The sequence below is a fragment of the Aquarana catesbeiana genome, linkage group LG07 (genome assembly GCF_042186555.1).
Source record: "Aquarana catesbeiana isolate 2022-GZ linkage group LG07, ASM4218655v1, whole genome shotgun sequence".
Lineage (NCBI taxonomy): Eukaryota > Metazoa > Chordata > Amphibia > Anura > Ranidae > Aquarana > Aquarana catesbeiana.
This window is the reverse complement of record NC_133330.1, coordinates 155948232-155970016: the sequence shown is the minus strand read 5'-3', so window position 1 is coordinate 155970016 and position 21785 is coordinate 155948232. Positions and strand designations below refer to the sequence as shown.

Sequence of the window (21785 nt, the reverse complement as noted above, 5' to 3'; positions counted from 1 at the left end):
GTATTGCACAAAAATCCTTAATGATAATATATCAAAAATTCATTATGAAAACATAAAACGTGATAATATCTTCATGCCGTGTGCACACACCCTCCACCAGATGTACCCTCACCTTAAGGGCTTTACATAAAAGCCTGTGATAAATATTATTATCAGCTTGAAAAGATCCCCCTGTGTTTCATCTTTCCTGTGGTGGCTAATTTTGACTTAAATGCTGATACAAGGATCACTCCATCCTCCTGATTAAAGTGCAGATTAAAAGCCACTGCCTCCTCCTGGCTATCAGCAGTCTCCTCATATATAACACATGTGGAAAACAATAGGCGCTTGCAATTTGCATGCGATTTGGCATGCAATTTGAAATAGGCAATTGTCGCCAATTTGTCAAATCGCATGCCATATCGGCCAAATTGCCGACAATGGCAGCGTCTGAATCGTTGCAACGCCGCATTCGTGGTGCCGCACCAATTCCCAAAAGTAGTTTCTGTACTACTTTTGGTGATTTCGGGGTGTGATTTCCATTGACATATGTGCAGAAACCCACACAGATGCCACTGAAATCGCCCCGAAATCGGGACTGACATGCGGAATTGAATTTCATTCCCGCAGTCAGTGTGAACCTAGGCTAAAGGATGGAAATAGATCTGTGTATCTGGCCTTGGTGTTTATTGTGTTGCAAGCGTACAACATAATAAATACATCACTGAATGACTTTGTTTCCTAAATTCTGCTTTTAAAAGGAAAAACAAAACAAAAACAGATTAAGTTGAAAAAAGAAAAATGTCAGCAACAAGAAATTCAATTAAATGTACAGTCCATGTACAGTGAATTAACTCATAAATATTTTTTTCATTTTAGGTATTTACATTCCTTTGAATGACACTGAAATTCCTGTAAAATACAGAGGTATAGGAATTCGCATTGAAGATGATGTAGTAATCACAGAAGGGGCTCCAATTATTCTCTCTGCTCAGTGTCCTAAAGAAATCTACGAAATACAACAAATTTGTGGGCAAGGCCGATGATACAAGTAATAAGATACAGAACTTTAAACCTAAACAAGAGTTGTGACGTACGTGTTAACTATACATAAACACACGCTTTATATATACTCTCAAACTTGAAAAATGCCTATGAAATAGAAAACCTGTATGATATGTATTTTAAACTGTAACTCCAGTTTTGTTTAGAAAATTTTACTTACAAAAACTTTGTTACAGATGCCTACTTTTTGTTATTCTGAAGAAACAGCAGTTTGTTTGTCTGTGTCCATGTGAATTTCTATGAAAGTGAATCAACCAGCTATTGCACCTGCAGGGTTCTAATGAGTAAAGTGGCAGGGTCTACATCCCTTTAGATGTGATTTCCCTGTGGGAGTATCATACAAAAATTATATTTTTGTTGCAGGGGATGCCCAAAATGTGACTTGTATCTTAGAGCCGACTTCTGGGAAAATTAGTAAGCCAATCACACAAGCAGGACATTTCTGGTGGGTGTATTCTACACTATTTCTGTACCGAACCCCTCCAGGTTGCCATATTGCATTGCATTTCACAGAAACTTACAGTGCTGCAATTGAAAAGGAAAGGTAATTTTTAACAACATTCAACTACAGTATGACTTTTATTGCAGTTGTATACGCTATATTATTTTTGTCCTATTTGCTATTTCTTTTTTTCATGAAAGCAGAGTTATCCTTTAACATATTTGACATTCATTTTTTAAAAAAGTGTTATAGTAAGAAACAAATTCTGGTAACGTTGATTTGCTTCAATTGTATCCAAAAATAAATCACTGGATTAACATGACATACTAGATTGTCAATTTTTTAACTCATCCCAGACCCCCTTTCAACACATTTTTTTACACCAGTATGGTATGACCTCCTGTTACCTAACAAACGTTTTCAGTGCAATAACAAACATTTACCTCTCAGTGTTGCAGTGCGCTAGCAGCCCATTTAAAATAAAATATCTGCCAACACATCCTAATGTGCATAAAATCACACATTACCTTATTTTAATGCAACTCACCATCATGTATTTTAGTGCATTACAACACAAATGCATGGGGAATCATTCAATGAATAGCACTGCAATTTATGTTATGTGTATTTCCATGAATTGTGCTAACACACACAGCAATGAGTGCATTATCTCAACGCGAAAGTGTGAATCTGGCCTAAATTTACATAAAACAGGTATTCCACTACAATAAAAGTTAAATTTCTCTGTTCATTAAATCACGCTATACTTTACCTTAGTGTATAAAATATACCTATCGGGAAAAAATGTAGACTTACATTGTTGACCACATTCTGAAAAGGCTAGTTGCCTGGCTGTGTAACCATTCTCTCCTGAGAATACCTATTTGCATATTTAATAACTGGAGGTGATAATAGATAGGAATAGGGGTGTGTTTTAGTAGTTTTAGGGTTTATGAGGTAGTCCTTTATGGAGTGCTGTTACATTATTGTACTATAGTTCAATGTATTTTTGGGACAGATTTTTCTCCTTTTTTATGTTTCATTGGTATGATAATAAAGCTTTTCATACTGTGATATCCCTTTATTTGTACATATATTTCTGTTCACTGAGTTTTTCTTCTTTTTCCTGTTGTTTATTTATACATTACCTAGTCTGCATTTTCAATGGTGCTGGCCAGCAGGTTGCTGGAACCTAGGAACCACTATTGTTATAGGGTCATCATCATCAGAGTCTTCCCCAGACCCATCAAGTACCATGTCCTCCACAATGTCTACAAGAAACTTCATATCGATGTAGGTCTGGCTGTACTCAGCCACCTGTGAATTCTGCCTGCAGCAGTTTTAAGCATGCTCTGGTGCCATCCCTTGCAGATATTGTACCTTCTCTGACTTTCCCTTTCCACTTAATCAGGACAGTGCTTTGGGCCCTGTCACCACCTCTGACTTCCAAAATTCTACCTCTAAATCTAGAGTCCCAGAAATCTACCTCTGAAGACACTGTTTTTGAGGCACCAAAGTCTCCAGCAATCACCTCAGTTTTACAGAAGGTTGTGTCAGACCTTATTGATGTGTCACATCCTACCCTGCATCTGGAGGATCAGCCTGCTGTTCCAGGCCTTATGTCGTTTAGGATCTGTACAGTTGCAAAGAACTTCCTAACACATCCACTGTTCGATACATACAGTCAGGTCCATAAATGTTGGGACAGCAACACAATTCTAATCTTTTTGGCTCTATACACCACCACAATGGATTTGAAATAAAATGAACAAGATGTGCTTTAACTCTAGACTTTCACCTTTAATTTGAGGGTATTTACATCCAAATCAGGTGAATGGTGTAGGAATTACAACAGTTTGTATATGTGCCTCCCGCTTTCTAAGGGACCAAAAGCAATGGGACAATTGGCTGCTCAGCTGTTCCATGGCCAAGTGTGTGTTATTCCCTCATTATCCCATTTACAAGGAGCAGATAAAAGGTCCAGAGTTCATTTCAAGTGTGCTGCTATTTGCATTTGGAATCTGCTGCTGTCAACTCTCAATATGAGATCCAAAGAGCTGTCCCTATCAGTGAAGCAAGCCATCATTAGGCTGAAAAAAACAAAACAAACCCATCAGAGAGATAGCAAAAACATTAGGTGTGGCCAAATCAACTGTTCGGAAAATCCTTAAAAAGAAAGAATGCATTGGTGAGCTCAGCAACACCAAAAGACCCGGAAGACCACAGAAAACAACTGTGGTGGATGACCGAAGAATTCTTTCCCTGGTGAAGAAAACACCCTTCACAACAGTTGGCCAGATCAAGAACACTCTCCAGGAGGTAGGTGTATGTGTATCATAGTCAACAATCAAGAGAAGACTTCACCAGAGTGAATACAGAGGGTTCACCACAAGATGTAAACCATTGGTGAGCCTCAAAAACAGGAAGGCCAGATTAGAGTTTGCCAAACAACATCTAAAAAAGCCTTCACAGTTCTGGAACAACATCCTATGGACAGATGAGACCAAGATCAACTTGTACCAGAGTGATGGGAAGAGAAGAGTATGGAGAAGGAAAGGAACTGCTCATGATCCAAAGCATACTACCTCATCCATGAAGCATGGTGGTGGTATTGTCATGGCATGGGCATGTATGTCTGCCAATGGAACTGGTTCTCTTGTATTTATTGATGATGTGACTGCTGACAAAAGCAGCAGGATGAATTCTGTGTGTTTCGGGCAATATTATCTGCTCATATTCAGCAAAATGCTTCAGAACTCATTGGACGGCGCTTCACAGTGCAGATGGACAATGACCCACAGCATACTGCGAAAGCAACCAAAGAGTTTTTTAAGGGAAAGAAGTGGAATGTTATGCAATGGCCAAGTCAATCACCTGACCTGAATCAGATTGAGCATGCATTTCACTTGCTGAAGACAAAACTGAAGGAAAAATGCCCCAAGAACAAGCAGAAACTGAAGACAGTTGCAGTAGAGGCCTGGCAGAGCATCACCAGGGATGAAACCCAGCGTCTGGTGATGTCTATGCATTCCAGACTTTGCACGGTGTCACCTTGTGCATCAACCCAACAGTTCCAGATTTGATCAAATTTGTGTGGGCAGTACCTACTAGCATATGTCAATTAATACAGGGGAAGAGTATCATTAATAGCCTTTTCTATCCGCTCACAGTGGGGGTAAGGAAGACTTCCAATACAGAAGAATTTCCCTATGTGCATAATATGCCTTGTAGAACACAAAAAGTCATGTTTACCAGGCACCACTCCTTCCTCCAAGCCCAATAACCAAATGGTTGGATCCAATGGATGCTTGCCATTTGTTGTAAAGATCAGTAATTTTGGGCAAGGTTAAGGGAATCAATTGAGAATAAAGTGCCGACAGTGGCTTAGAGAGATATACTGAAGACAACAGCTGTTCTAAGGGGTCAGAGGTCAGTATGTTATGAAGGAATTGTGCAGCAGCCGCACGTGACAATTGGGAAAATCGGAAAAACATATGATTGGGCAATCGATAGCAGTTTCACAGTTTTTTAAAGGACAGAAGGGAGAACTGTGGCATAATATGCTTGAGTAGCGTAATTCCGTGAGAGTATGTGTCATCTGCCACATATTGAGCTCTAGCTTGCTTCCAAACATTGATATTGATATTTTTTATATATATTTGATATGATAGAGATATTGTTTTTATTGGAGTAGTAAGAGCAGGGCTAGCCTGGGGTCCTCTAAAGGGCAAATTACTGAGGGTTGCATAGGAGCCAAGTAACACGACCTCAAGTGTAACAGCAATGTTGTCCCTGGGTTGTGCAAACCACCATCGAATCGTCGAACCATCGAATCGAAGGATGGCCGCTCAGTAATATAGCACAGAATTCGGGAGAGCTAAGTCATCACAGTCAAGAGGAAGGTACAAAGTCAACTTGGCTGTTCTAGAAAGGCGTCTGGCCCATAGTAAGGTGGTAATTGTTTTTTTCCAATTTAGTGAAAAATGACTTGGGTATAGGGACCGGGGATTGAGGAAAAAAGTTCAGAAATTTAGATAAAAATAAAATTTTTATAAGATTTGCCTGACTAATTGTACTAAGAGGAAGAGATGTAGAGCATTTTCTAACAAAATTGTGAAGCAGTGGGAGAAGATTATCTGTTATATAGCAGGAAAGAGTATGTTGAACCTACGCCCAGGTAAGGAAATTTAGTCATAACCTTAAGTGGAGCAAAAAAGATCGCAGTTATGGGCCACGGAGTAATGGGAAACACTAGGGACTTATTCCAGTTAACCTGAAAGCCTGAAAAAGTGCAGAAGGTGTCAATAATCGCCAGGGCAGAGCGTAGGGAAGGGCCCAAATCTCGTAGATATAGCAGGGTGTCGTCAGCCTACAGTGAAATTCTTTCTTCCCAGGTACTCACAGGTAGTCCCCGCAGTAGTACCCTGCGTAGTAGCCCTAAGCAGTGGAAAGGGAGGTGACAGCGTAGAATTGAGGCAGACATGGGCATAAAGATCTTATTTTTACAGGTTTTCTTTATGAAAATCTAAATATTTTAATTAGAAAATCCTTACTATTACATAATCCTTACTATTACATAGGTGTGTAAAGAGGGAAAAAACATACTTTTTATTCTAATCTGTTCTAAAACACCTAATTAGGGTTCATCTCAAGACACTATACAAACTATCTGCTGTTACTGAAATGTCTATTCAGACCTCTGAAATTGTTAGCTTGCCACCAATAGGAATGTTTATTTATTTATTACAGGCACTTACAGTGCCTTGAAAAAGTATTCATATTCCTTAACGTAATCCCATAACGTAAATGTAATTTATGTGATAGACCAACACAAAGTGGCACATAATTGTGAAGTGGGAGAAAAATGACAAATGGTTTTCCAAATTTTTTACAAATAGATATCTGAAAAGTGTGGCGTGCATTTGTATTCAGCCCCCTTTACTCTGATACCCCTAACTAAAATCTAGTGGAACCAGTTGCCTTCAGAAGTGACCTAATTAGTAAATTGAGTCTATCTGTGTGTAATTAAATCTCAGTATAAATACAGCTGTTCTGTGAGGCCCTCAGAGGTTTGTTAGAGAACCTTAATGGACAAACAGCATTATGAAGGCCAGGGAACACAATAGACAGGTCTGGGATAAAATTGGGAAGAAGGGGGGGGGCGTGGCTTGCCTGGAGAGAAGATGGCTGCTTGATCCACTAGCTCCCTCTCACCTCAGCCTAAATTGAGCCTTGAACGGGGTCTAACACAGCCTTACATCCCTCAATTATGGGAACATCCTCCCGCGGACCTTCGCAGAGCAGATCCCGGTCCCCAAGAGGAACCACCAGCAATAACAGCCACACGATCCCGGAGATCTTCCGGACGCAACGGACCACAATGGCGTCCTCTCCTCCCGCCTCAAACACCTCTCAGTCTCACACTGAGATCACCCTCACCCCCACGGATATCAGTAACACTCCGCTACCCCAGCCGCTACCGTCGCACTGGCAGCCCAGCTTGCAGGACTTACAAACAGTGGCGGGGGATATCAAAGATACCTTATTCTCGGCCATCACTGACCTGCGCCATGAACTACAGGCCATCACAGGCCGCATACAAAGGGTGGAGGATGACGCTGTGAGGCAAAGCTCACATGTGAAGAAAATACAACATAATGTTGATCACCACACAATGCAGCTAAGGGATCTCCAAAGACATGTCGAAGATCTCGACAATCGGGGCCGCAGACACAACCTAAGGATAAGAGGAATACCCGAATCTGTGGAACAAGATAGGATTTCCCCCGTTGTGACAGGCCTTTTCAACCACCTTCTAGACCGCCCCGAACACACACAGATCAGCATGGACCGCATACACAGGGCTCTCCGCCCTAAAGGGAGAGAATCAGACCCCCCAAGGGACATAATATGCTTTATTAACGAATTCGCTATCAAAGAAGAACTGTTGCAAAAAGCCCGCGAAAAATCTATACTGGAATACAACGGACACCCCATCCACATATACCAGGATCTATCTGCTATCACACTACGCCACCGCAAAGATTTACGCTCCCTACTGGACGTCCTGAAGATGAGAGGAATAAGATACCGCTGGAAGTTTCCCTTCGGTCTATTTGCCACTCACCAAAGCCGCTCTGCTCTTCTCAGAGTACCGGAGGATCTGGATGCCTTCTGCCGTACACTGGATATCCCGTACACTCCGGTCCCGAACTGGTATGCAGAGTTCAACATACAACCATCCGACCGATCCCCATACAGAGAAGAACCCATGGATGCTCAAAATACAAGCTTCCGCAGAAGACGATCTCCATCCACTAACAGAACCACCTCTTCCCCTGATCCGCGTTACCCACCATCCAGCCCCATGACGGCTCCCCTTCCTCGCAGAGCCCGCAGAGATCGCTGACGACCCGGATCTATACAGGAGGCACCTACGTTCAGTATCCCTCCTGCTTCCTCTATTGCTACCTATCATATCAGGAGACTGCCTGACCCACCGACGATCCCTCCAGCATCAAGAAGACTAAAGACAGGAATAACCTACATCTACCGCGAAAACCCAAGACAGCCGACTCCTACAACCTCTGCAAAACCTGTCCTCTCATAGACCTATTTGACTTTTCCTCAGCTCACTAAAGCGCACTCGCCAAGACATCGTCACCCTGCTCCTTACCTCCGATCAACTGCTTTCCATCTGACTGCTCATCGCCGACACCGACAATCACCGTAGGGATACCGAAGCTCGACGAACAGTGACATCAACTCTTCACATTCCCTCTCATCGGAACACCGCGAGACAATTCCTGCGACCATCTACTCCAGCTCCTACCTGACGACTCATCGGACCGCAACCGGAACGGCAACCATACACCCTGTAAATGTCTCCTGATGTGTAGGTAAAATGTACTATGCCTACAAAATATATATTACTTCCTAATTTGTTTTACCTCCTGGTAAAGATCGCTCCATAGAACCTACATTCCCCCCCGGGGGATATAGCTAGAACCCCTCCTAGTATGTGCCTGATAAATCCTAGGCTGGCGGAGTTCTCTAATACACTGCTCCCTCCTAACCCTGAAATCGCGGTAAGGCGACAGGGGACAAAGATACATTTGCCTTAACATGTACAAACTTTCCCTCACTTAGTTGAACCCTTTATGGACAGCATTAGCGGTGACATCCTATCCGCTTGATCGGGGAGGTTGACAATGATCCTCTATTGCATCTCCATGATGCTTACCACATTACATCCCCCACACTTAAGACAACCAACTACATTGATGTCCGACCACTACCCCCCACTTCCCACAACATTATGACCCCCTAGAGCAGCTATGCTTAACAATCTAAACAACCCTCATGTACCCACACAATGATCAAACAGATTCCCCTTTACAGGCTGCTCAGTTTTAAACCTCAGATTCCCCCCAATCTACACTCCGAGCACGACACCTCTACATACACTTAAATTGTTATAAGGCAGACTCCTTTACCTATGGAAATCACCTTACACTGCCCTATTCCCACCACCGCCTCAAGCCTGTATTCTACGGTATCACTGCTGTCATACTAGTTATGCATTTTTCCGTTCTATGTTTGATGTTTTGTTCTTACTTGCAGTTATATTCTTGTTTACATTTTAGGAATGTTGTAAGAGAACCTCCATTTTAGATTCTGCGGTTAATGCACTTATCCGTTAAGCAATTAATACTTTATTGCTGATATACCTTATGTACACAGACACCAAATGCTACTAGCTAAAAACATACTTCCCTCACTCTGCACCCCAATACCCTACCTAACCCCTCCCACTTTACACGCAGCATCAATCTGCCATACCGGTTTAGACACCAATGTAACATACATACATTCTCCTACATGCATATCTTTGGCTTTCCACAAGCCCTCCGCTAACCCTTGGTAACAGTTCCCTACTGACCTCAGTTCCCATAACCTCTTGCTGCACCCCCATCACACCCCTCACTTACTAAGGCTGTAGGTGAGATGGACCTCTCGGGTTCCTATCACATTTCCCAGACTTCTCAAAAGACAAACCAACCCCCATACAGTGGTAAACACAAGCTATCCTACTTTAGCACTCAGACACCAATTAAATCCACTGACTTCAACTGGCAAATATAATTTTTGTGGCATAGAACACCAGATTGGGTGTTCTGATCGCCACCTATTGCCAGTTCCTTCTATCCCTCCCCTCTGATACTCCCCCCGTACCCCATTACCCTTTCCTCTACCCCCCCCTCTGGTGTTTTTACCCTCCCTACCTCCCTCCCGGCCTAGATCCACGCTTCTTAACGAGACACACATAAAGCACCTCACCATGGTATCGCTGACAAAAGACACGAATATACCCACACTTAAAATAGTCTCACTCAATACAAAGGGACTCAACACCCCAGAAAAACGCTCTAAATTACTCCTTACTATGCACAGACTCCATGCGAACATAGTACTTTTACAAGAAACACACTTCCGTTCTGACAATACGCCTAAATTATCCAATGCCTACTTCCCAACCGCTCTACATGCAACCAACCCCAAAACCAAAACTAAAGGGGTATCGATCCTAATTGCAAAAAACTGCCCTTTCACCATCACGGACTCTATCACAGACCCAGACGGAAGATACCTATTCTTAAAAGGCTCTATCCACAACAAAACTGTAACACTGGCAAATATTTACGCCCCAAACAAGCACCAAGTCCCATTTTTCCGATCCATCACCGAGGCCCTCACGACTTTTCAAGAAGGGACTCTCATACTAGGCGGTGACTTTAACGTAACCCTAAACCCCATCCAAGATACATCCACAAACTCAACGACGCTACCATACAAAGCCCTCAAGACGATCAAATCACTATTCCAACGTCTACTACTACATGACACATGGCGCACACTAAACCCAGATACTAAGGACTATACCTTCTACTCAAAGCCCCACAACCGCTATTCCAGGATAGACTATCTTTTTTTAACACAAAATGACCTACCTCTACTCTACCGAACTTCCATAGAACCCATGACAATCTCGGACCATCATCCCATATCCATGACACTACAGATCCCTGATACCACTCCTCACACCCGCATATGGAGATTAGACTCTTCATTACTTACCGATCCCACCATTGCGAAGGAAGTGGATGCCACCCTGCGTCATTCTTCCTAGAAAATAACCCCGAAGACACGTCTCACATCAACAACTGGGAAGCTCACAAAAGTGTAATCAGGGGCACCTTCCTTGCAGCAGCAGCTAAACGTAACAAAGAAAGAAGGAAACACCACTCAGACCTGCTAGAAAAGATCCGCAAACTGGAAGGATTACATAAACAATCCCAAGCACTCACAACCCTCACAGACCTCATACAAGCTAGAAAAGACTTACTAGACCTATTGGATAAACAGATACAACGAAAGTACATACTCTCAAAGAAAAAATTTTACGAATTTGGTAATAAGGCAAGTAAAATGTTAGCAAAAGCTCTACAAGTATCCCGCTCTAATAAGACAATACATCATATCACTGACCCCTCAGGACGAAAACTAACCAAGACCCTGGACATTGCTCGCCAATTCGTACAATACTATAGTAAACTATACAACCTTGCCTCCCCCACTACTGCCACTGATAGCTCTACACGCCCCCAAATGATATCTGAATTTTTAAAACAATACAGCCCAAATCCCATATCAGAATCCATAGCTCAAGAATTAAACACCCCTCTTACGCTCACCGAAGTCAAGAACGCTCTAAAACAAATGAAAGCGGGTAAAAGCCCTGGTCCCGACGGCCTTACCGCCGGCTACTATAAAACCTACGCAAATCTACTTACACCCCATTTTTTGAAAGCCTTCAACTCTTTCGCTCAACCAATCAACCCCCCACGAGACCTCCTCACGGCCCACATAACAGTAATCCCCAAACCAGACAAAGTCCCTCCCTAGTCACCAACTACAGACCCATCTCACTGCTCAATGTTGACCTTAAATGGTACGCAAAAACTTTAGCTAACAGAATCCTACCACTGATACCCCATCTTATTAATCTTGACCAGGTGGGCTTTGTCCCTGGTAGGGAAGCGAGAGACAATACTCTCAAGACGATTAACATCCACCATTGGCTTACATCTACCAAAAACAAAGGTTTCTTGCTTTCGCTCGATGCGGAGAAGGCATTCGACCGGGTGGCATGGGACTACATGAGAGAGACCCTCAAAGCCATAGGCCTTCCCCAACTAATGCTAAATTATATATCAGCTCTATACTCCAACCCCACTGCAAAAGTCCACGTCAACGGCCGCCTGTCGGATGCCTTCTCCGTGTCGAACGGAACGAGACAAGGATGCCCCACTCTCCCCTTTAATCTTCATTCTTACCCTAGAACCTTTTCTCAGACGTATTAATGCCAACCCAGACATTAAAGGGATACAAATCAAACATCACACTTATAAATTAGCTGCGTTTGCTGACGACATTCTCCTATTCCTTACAGAACCGCTTACAACAATCCCAAACCTACTTAAAGACTTCCAGACCTTCCATACCCTCTCAAATCTCCAAATTAATTTTTCAAAATCCACTGCCCTAAACATTTCCTTATCAGCAGAAATCTGTCAACAATGCAAAAATAATTTTCCATTTACCTGGAATTCACATGCAATTTCATATTTAGGCATTCAGGTGCCAACCTCCCTATCGGAACTATACGCTCGAAACCATGCCGCTCTACTCCAAAAAATTCAAACGGACCTAACAAAATGGTCGCCGGGACAATTTTCATGGTTCGGCAGAGCCGCAATCATCAAAATGAACATCTTACCTAGAATTTTATATCTTCTGCAAACAATACCAATTAGGCTACCAAACACATTCTTTTCTATATACCAGAAAGCATGCACGACATTCATATGGGGTAAGACACGCCCGAGACTTAGTTACAAGAGACTGACCACACCCAAACAGTTAGGAGGTATAGGGCTCCCAGACATACGTAAGTACCAACAAGCATGTCACCTAGCTAGGATTATCGACTGGAATGTTAACACCAAACATAAAGACTGGATACAATTGGAACAATCTTTATCACAAACACCTATTCAAGATCTCCCGTGGATCGACCACACTTTCCTACCCCCTGCTTACTCTCAACACCCACTGATCAACCCTACACTAATATCATTCCGTAACACATGTAATAAACATAATATCTCTTCAATTAAAGGCCCAATGACCCCTTTACGCCTAAACCCAGAATTCTTACCGGGCATGCACGCATCCTTCTTAACAGATATATGGCCTCATCAGCATATCAGAGCTAATCAATTTTTTGAAAGGGATTGCCTCCTGCCCCAAACCACCTTGGCCTCCAGACTGCAAATCGAAGAGTTTCCTTTCTGGTCATATATACAATTACGAAGCTTCTTCAATAAATTTTCTCCTACACCAGAATGGTCCAGACCTACCACACCATTCGAAAACCTCTGCTTACACGAGGGCACGCTCACACACCTGATCTCGCAAACCTATACCCTCCTGTTTAACGACCAAACCCCTTCAAATCACTGGTCCAACCGACAATGGGAAAGAGACCTCTCCATTCAATTGACCGACCAAGAATGGGCTAACGTATACACTTTAATTCATAAGGGTTCGATGAACGTGCAAGTCCAAGAAAACGCGTACAAATTGCTTTCCAGGTGGTACAGGACGCCACTCCTTCTACACCAATTCAACTGAATGACCCCTTCAACATGCTGGAAATGTAACGCGGATACAGGCTCCATGTTGCATATCTGGTGGTCTTGCACCAAAATCCAACCTTTTTGGATGAAAGTCCACAAATTGATCACAGAAATCACCACTTATTCACTAGACTATGCACCTCAAATGTTCCTACTACATCACTCTAAGACACATATACCGACCTACAAACACTCTTTAGCAATGCACCTAGTAAACGCTGCAAAAATGTGTGTTCCCTATAAATGGCGATCCACAGAACCGCCTACCATAAAAGAATGGTTTCATCGCATCCAACAGACAAAGAACATGGAAGACCTCATACATCAATCCAAAGATTCACAGACAAAATTCACCAAAACATGGGCATGCTGGATACACTTTACTACCACAAACGAATACAAAACAATCATAACCTGATTGACTTCCATAGATAATAACAAACTCTACAGATGAGTCCTTCTAACCCTGCCCCAATGTACTCACTCTCTTCCCCCCCCCCACTCTTTCTACGTACTCATGTGCACCAAACCTCCCCTCCAGCCCAATAATAAGCACTTTAAGCCCGGAAATATCGAGCAGACTACAAAAACGCATGTCACCCTATAGGCGCACCATCCGATCTTTCCCACAAATACCCACCACCCCTTTTTCATACCCACAACACACCCCCCCCCCCCTTTTAGTGACTGAGATACAATATACCTGCACATATTGACTCAACCTGCATCACATATCTAAAAACACAAAGACCTAAATATACCGATACCCTGCAAAAAAGATACAACAATTTACTTTATATTTATAAATTTGACTATTATATCCAAGGTACAATAAAAGTTATATCACCATTATGCTCTTCACCTCAAGCATGCAAACATGACTGTATCGTATTGTTAACTTTTAACATTTATTGCGGCTACGCCCGCATTCCCGCATCTATATGTGATATTATTTACTCCTCTTTGTACCTGTTAAAATTTCAATAAAAACTTGTTAATAAAAAAAAAAAAACACAAAAAAATATAAAATAAAAAAAAAAAAAATAAAAAAAATTGGAAGAAGTTTAAAGCAGGGTTAGGTTATAAAAAAATATTCTAAGCTCTGAACATCTCACAGAGCACTGTTCAATCCATTGTCCAAAAATGGAAAGAGTATGGCACAACTGCAAACCTATCAAGACATGGCCGTTCACCTAAACTGACAGGCCGGGCAAGGAGAGCATTAATCAGAGAAGCAGCCAAGAGGCCCATGGTAACTCTGGAGGAGCTGCAGAGATCCACAGCTCAGGTGGGAGAATCTGTCTACAGGACAACTATTAATCGTGCACCCCACAAATCTGGCTTTTATGGAAGAGTGACAAGAAGAAAGCCATTGTTGAAAGAGCCATAAGAAGTCCTGTTTGCAGTTTGCGAGAAGCCATTTGGGGGACACTGCAAATGTATGGAAGAAACAGATGGGGCCAAAATTTTACTTTTGGCCTAAAAATGCTAAGTGTGATGGAAAACTAACACTGCACATCACCCTGAACACACCATGCCCACCGTGAAACATGGTGGTGGCAGCATCATGTTGTGGGGATGCTTTTCTTCAACAGGGACAGGAAGCTGGTCACAGTTGATTGGAAGATGGATCCAGCCAAATACTGTGGAATCTTAGAAGAAAACCTATTAGAGTCTGCAAAAGATTTGAGACTGGGGCAGAGGTTCACCTTCCAGCAGGACAGCGATCCTAAACATACAGCCAGAGCTACAATGGAATGGTTTAGATCAAAGCATATTGATGTGTTAGAATGGCCCAGTCAAAGTCCAGACCTAAATCCAATTGAGAATCTGTGGCAAGACTTAAAAATTGCTGTTCACAGATTCTCTCCATCTAATCTGACAGAGCTTGAGCTATTTTGCAAAGAAAAATGGGCAACAATGTCACTCTCTAGATGTGCAAAGCTGGTAGAGACATACACAAAAAAACTTTCAGCTGTAATTGCAGCGAAAGGTGGCTCTGCAAAGTATTAACGTAGGGGAGCTGAATACAAATGCACGCCACACTTTTCACATATTTATTTGTGAAAAAAATTTAAATCCATTTATCATTTTCCTTCCACTTCACAATTATGTGCCACTTTGTGTTGGTCTATCACATAAAATCCCAATAAAATACATTTATTTTTGGTTGCACCATGATAAAATGTGGAAAATTTCAAGGGGTATGAAATTTGAAGTTTAGACAGGATCCAATTAACCTGCCAGCATGTCTTTGGAGTGTGGGAGGAAACCCATGCAGGCAGGAGAACATGCAAACTCTAGGCAGTTAATGTCATGGTTGGGATTGTTTTTTCTTTTACGAATAACTGATTGATATGTATTGATAGAGGGAAACAGTGGGGAAAATAATTATTTGATCCCCTGCAGTTTTTGTAAGTTTGTAAGCCTCGCTCTGAAGAAACTAGCTTGACTAGTTTGAAACATGTCAGCGTGACATTATTATCACAGAGGGTGTGATGCTTTGATCCAGACTACGGCCACTTGTATGCTCGAACTACCAAGCAGGGACTTCAGCTGGCATAACAGGAGGAGTGTGGACACGGTGCCTGACGTACTGTGGAGACAGATCCCGAAGTTAACCGGTTGATCTTTGGGTGCTATCGTGGACTGGTGGGACTTATTGGACTACCTGCACCTGCTTAAACCCAACAACACCCCATTCCCCTGTGACACATTACTTCCATCCACAGAAATCCACTGCCTGTCTGCTTTGATATGTACCAGCTAGACTTTCCATCTATTTTGCACTGAGTTTGCTGCCTTCAATGTGATCTTCATTTAAATATGGCCGAGGATCTAACCCAGTACTTTCTACCTGCTTCAGTACAGAGCTGAATGTTCTTTCTTTTTCACACACACTTCCCCCAAGTTGCTAAATAACTTCATCTTTGATTTCTGGACAGTGTTATCACTATACTGACAGAAAAGAACGTTTTGGGTAGTGAAAAAACGAAAAAGGCACCAAATTAATCCGGTCCACCCCTCAGCGTCACAGGACGGGTTGGGAAAAAGCAGACAATACGGAGAACACTTTGCAAGATGGAAAAATTTCCCCACAAACAGGCGTTAGCTGACAACTAATAGGGCTCGAGTTTTGTCAAAGATGATTGGTCAAACATCTTGGAAAATAGTGGCCGGGGCGTCCGTATGGTTGCTAATGCCAAGACCCAGCAACTTAAATCAGTCTTTACATATCGTTTCTCAATAGTTACATGGAACTCCATACAGGGTCCAATCATAAATTCATTGAAAGAAGGGGGGGGGGGGCATTTTCGTCTCGGCCTGAAATGTACATAAAATGAAATCAAAAGCAATGCAAGAGTCAATATAATAGAAGTAACATAGAATAGAAAAAAAAACAATTGTTTGTTTTTATAACTATTTAGCCTGGACAAATTCAAATTTGTCTGTTAGAATTAATAAAGCAAATGGAGTCATGTGGAATCAGAGAGCAAACCATTTAAATAAATGGCTTATAACTGAAAGCATCATTTAATACAGGCGGTTTTGGGGCTGACAGGCTGTGAATCCAGTGGGCTTCTCACTGCAGTAATAGCCCCTCGTTATCCCCATTGTTTCATTTAATGATAGACATTCTAAACCAAAAAAATGCATTTTAGACAGAGCAAATCTTCGCGCTGTGCGTATGATGTCACATCCACCATCTTGGACACACGCATGCGCAGTGGCACGATCAATACGTCCATGCCCCGCCGATGACATCAGACGTCAGCAGGATGGGGAGAGTTGAAATGTATGGCATTTTGTCATCATTTCTGACAGAGGATTAGCGAGAGAGAGAGGTTGTTAGCCTCTTCTCTCCCTCCTTACCATCTCTTGAGAAACCATCTCTTTTTGCTTCCAGACTTGTATGTACAAATTATTTAAGCATTTTTGCTTCACTATGGGGACTAATATGGACATAGAGGCCTCGGTTTTCAGTTGAAGAGGGCTGCAATTGTCAGCACCGGACAGGCTTTTTGTCGTTCCTGGGGGAGGATGGATTGTCGGTCTGGCTCCTTATTGAATAACTTGTGGTTTGTTTGTGCCTTATGAAAGGATTATCTTTATCAGAATATTACACAATACACAGACTATATACATTCTTTTTTCTGCTTCTTTGTAGGACTATTTGCTGGAGGGTTGCTTTTTGAGCCAGTGAATTTACACAATAGTGGGATTCCCGACTGTTGGATACTTTTCCCCTCTTTTGCGGGCGGCCACCTGAAATTCAGGAAAAACCAACTGCTGGTTGGCTCTAATGCATTCCAGCTTGACTTGTTTCTATTAAAATGAGGAAACTTATTGGTCATATTCAAATATCCAGATGAATAAGGTAAATCCTAACATTTGGGTAAATTGGATATGTGCATATTAGGTATTTATGATATTTTATTTAATACAGAAAATCCGTGGAATGTTGGTGTCACAGACCTAGCCAGGACAGAGGCTGTTGGAGAGGACTGTATGCAAGCCTGTTGCCCACCGATTATGGGCCCCAGCATTTGGGGGAATGGTGCTCTCTGTGAGCTGTATGCCTGGGGACCCTGGGGTTGGTGTTACTTTGGATTCAGCTCCATGTCCCCCCAAAACACACAGACTCTGGAACCCGTTATATGCCATATTAGAATGATAAGACTGAATTATACTGTTGGGACACATCCTGTGAGGAGATGCTAATGTCATCATCTCCATTCACCTGTCTGATGTCAGCTATAATGGGTTTAATGTAAATAAGTTTAGTCTAGGTTCTAAAGGTATTCAACTCATTGTTGTTTGTTCTAATTAACCCTGTGTTGATGTTTATGGTAATGTGTGTTAGTTGAATGAGCTGATCACATTGTCCTCTATACAATGTAGGAGACGGGATGACTCCTATTGGAGCTCATGTTAATTAGGTTAATTAGGTTATGTTTGTATTGTTAGAGTAATCTTCTCCTGTGTATATAAGACTGTATTCTGGTTCTGAATAAAGTGAGTTCATGGTAGCAGTGAAGCAAGTGTCGCCTTGTCTTGATGCTCAGAGAGCTTGGAATATCTGTTATCTGTATACAGACTGGAGGAAGTGGTATATGACGGAAGCACTCAAGCGAAGTGTGGGACGTTCCGTGACAGTTGGAGAGGATGCAAAGTTAAGGGAACAATGGCCCACATTTGGTGAGAATGTCCTATCATCAAAGTATTCTGGAAGAAAATCGTACAGCTAATAAAGGTAGTAACTAATAAAGACATATTGAAAGACCCATGGACGTGTCTGTTCCATGGGACAGCGGAGTCCGTCTCACAATATCAATCATCTGTCGTTCCTATTCTACTGAATGTAGCAAAAGGTCAGATACCAAAGAGATGGCAGGAAATGGAAAGCCCCAAAATACGGGGACTGGATATTTTGTGTCAACGAAATCTGTAATATAGAGAGTGTCGATGGGGTTGAAGTAGAACTAGAAGACGGGATAGAGCGTAAAGACAAATGGGAAGGGTGGAGGTTGTTCAAAAAGACGTGGAGATTTGTTGAGGAGATTACAAGTTAAATAATAAAGGGGGAAAAGGGTTCGTTTTTTTTTTTTCTGAGTGGGCAAAATAAATGGGGGGGGGGGGGGGGGGAAGCATTAGTTTAAGGGGTTAGTTTTATGGGGGTAGACAATGCTGTTTTCTTTTTAAGCTGTATGTCGATTATACTGTTTGTATGTATTTATAAAATATAAATAAAGATTTAAAAAAAAAATAATATAGAAAATACTTTCTTCATATAGTTTTAAAGAGTTCCCTCTCCCTATGGTTGCAACCTTATGCCTTGACCCAAGTTTTGGAAGATTTATCTGATCGTCTCAAGAATTGATTATAGATTAATTGGTAGGTTTTCCTCTCAGCCTGACAATAATTTGCATGTGATATATATTTTTTTGATATATAAAAAGAACAACTAGTGTAATAAAACTTTAATAATATTTCCAATGTTATGGATGATGTTAATATTATGTATTCTCGTTGCAGTATTAAACTTCATGCAGCACTATAAATCTCCTAAAGAAGCTCTTTCAGAGCGAAACATGTTGATTACAAGTGGCTGCATTGTTGTATGAAATTTATACAATTGATTACTGAATGTAAAAAGCTTTTAAAAATATTGTTATTGTAATAAAATGTATATTTTTTTTAAATATATTGTTTATTTAATTGGCACCTTAAAAGTCCCATTTCCTGTATCCTTAAAGGTCTATATGTATAGCCTGTTGCCCTTATACATCTTGACCCCATATCTGGCATGCTTGCTGGGGAGATACTGATTGAAAGACAAGCGGCCAGGAAATGTAATCAGTGACAGTAACTAGCTAACTGGCTAACTAGCGTCACCCGTGACACTAAATACAGTGATCCGAAAATAGATCTGTACACTATATTAGTGATACCCATGACAGCGGGTGAAAGGCTTAAACTGGGGGGTTAACAGAGAGTTAGACCTTTATTAGGGGGGTTAATGGGGGGTACCCTAGACCTACCTGGGCCTACTACTAACTGCCCTAACGCTGATTAGTGTCACAAATGACACCAGTACAGCGATCAGTGAAAAAACTGTATTTGGTGACAGTGTGACAGGGAGTGAAGGGGCTAACTGGGGGCGATGGGGGGGGGGGGGTGAAATGTGTGCCTACTTGTACTGTGTCAGTGTAGTGTTGGTGCAACTCTGCAACGTTTGGATGTCCCCTCTCTGGAACCGAAAAGGATTCCACGAGGGGAGAAGACATCACTTCCTCTGCCTGTGTTTACAATTCACAGGCAGAGGAGGCATTTCATTTGCCAGAACTGATCACCAGGTCCAGGCCAGAAATCAATTGGCCTGGTCCTGGAGACTGATCGGTTCAGGAACTAGTCCGTTCGCCGCAGGGCGGGCACGAGCGCCGTACAACTACGGCGATTCGCGCAGGAGTGCAGTAGTGACACTGTATAACGACGGTGGGTGGTCAGGAAGTTGTTAATTCATTGTCGCATTTTGCATTTATGTTTTGCATATCTCTTTTAGTAGTACAATACAGTGCTGTAATTGCCAATGGTTCCATTGTATCATGGGAAACTCCCTATTGCCTGCCATAGCCCTCCTCCCATCTTCCCCCATTCCACGCTCCATCAGGGTCTGACCCCTGACTGACTTTACTGCCCCATTATATTCTCCTTCCCCCTTTGATCCTAGTTTACGTAATCTTCCAGCCTTTACATAACCCCCCCCCCCCCCCCCAAAACACAACAGACCCTTTTTCATTTATGTGCAAACCATTTTCAGCATGAAGGTTGTCAGCTCAGTGCTCTAGAAACTCAAATCCTTCTTTCCTACACCAGGTCCTTTAGTCATGCATTCAGTTCTCTAAGCTCCCCTTGTCTTTCCTGTGTTGGTGCATGGCACAGGCAATATTCCAGTACATAAAACCTTTAATATCCTTCCTTTCAACTTTCAGACTAGTTTTTTAAACTGATTCTTAAAGTGATAGTAAACTCTGTTTTACCATTCATACCTACAGGTAAGCCTATAATAAGGCTTACTTGTAGGTACTGTGAATAACTTGCACTGTTTAGGAGATATTCAGAGTGCATGCAGCCGGTGATGTCACAGATGTCAATGTAAATTGCAGCCCGAAATCGCAAAAAGTAGAACAGAAACTACTTTTTGAAATCTGTGCGGCGCCGCAAATACAGCATTGCACCAATTAGGAAGGTGCAATTGCCGTCGATTTGACATGTCAAATCGTACCAGTGTTAACCAGGGCTTAGTCACTTCTGGTTTCAGATTCACCATTTCCTGGCTGGTACAGCCAGGGGACACATCTAACCAAGCAGATCTGTGCTCAGTTAGATGACATGAAGAGCAAGGCAGACATTGGGGTCTATTAGATTCCTAATGTCTCCAAAAAGTGTGCCTGTCACCTACCCAATGCTATCGCATGGGGGATTATTAACCCCTTGTGATAGCAATCAAGTAAAAATAAATAAAAGTAAAAAAAAATGTAATTTTAAAATGTATTTAAAAAAAATTTGCTGTAACCCTCCTTGCCCTGCATACATACACAAGAGCAGGCCCAGGGTGCCCACGCGTATCGAAATTGCGATCACACCATACATGTGACATATCGTCGCAAACATCAGAGTGGCAACAATAATTCTAGCACAAGAGCTCCTGGTTAGCTTTAAACCAATGAGCTGTAAAGGCTTTTGAAGCATCACCTATGAAAATTTTTGGGTACCGTTTTTTTTTTGCAATATCACGGGTGCACGCAATTTTAAGACTTGGCATGTTTGGTATCTATTTACTTGATGTAACCACAGTTTTTATATTTTACCAACAAATTGGTATTATATTGTGTGTGTTTGCACTAAAATGTATTCTATTATATTTTTTCCTGAAGATTTGCATTTACTAAACAGTTGCGCAAATATCATGTGACATTAGAAATTGCAACCATCATCTTTTTATTCTACAGGGCTTCTACTTTCAGAAAATGTAT

At 41.9% G+C, this 21785-nt stretch overlaps 1 protein-coding gene across 2 annotated transcripts in view; it reads left to right on the top strand.

Annotated features, from left to right (window-relative positions):
* The window catches only part of XPNPEP3 (X-prolyl aminopeptidase 3), a 349111-nt gene extending 334851 nt beyond the window's left edge, over positions 1-14260 (top strand). For both annotated transcript variants that reach the window (XM_073592756.1, XM_073592755.1), the window contains one exon: positions 859-14260. In XM_073592756.1, the coding sequence (XP_073448857.1) occupies positions 859-1025 (167 nt within the window). In that variant the 3' untranslated portion in view covers positions 1026-14260. The remainder of the gene's footprint in view (positions 1-858) is intronic.
* Positions 14261-21785: the final 7525 nt, after the last annotated feature.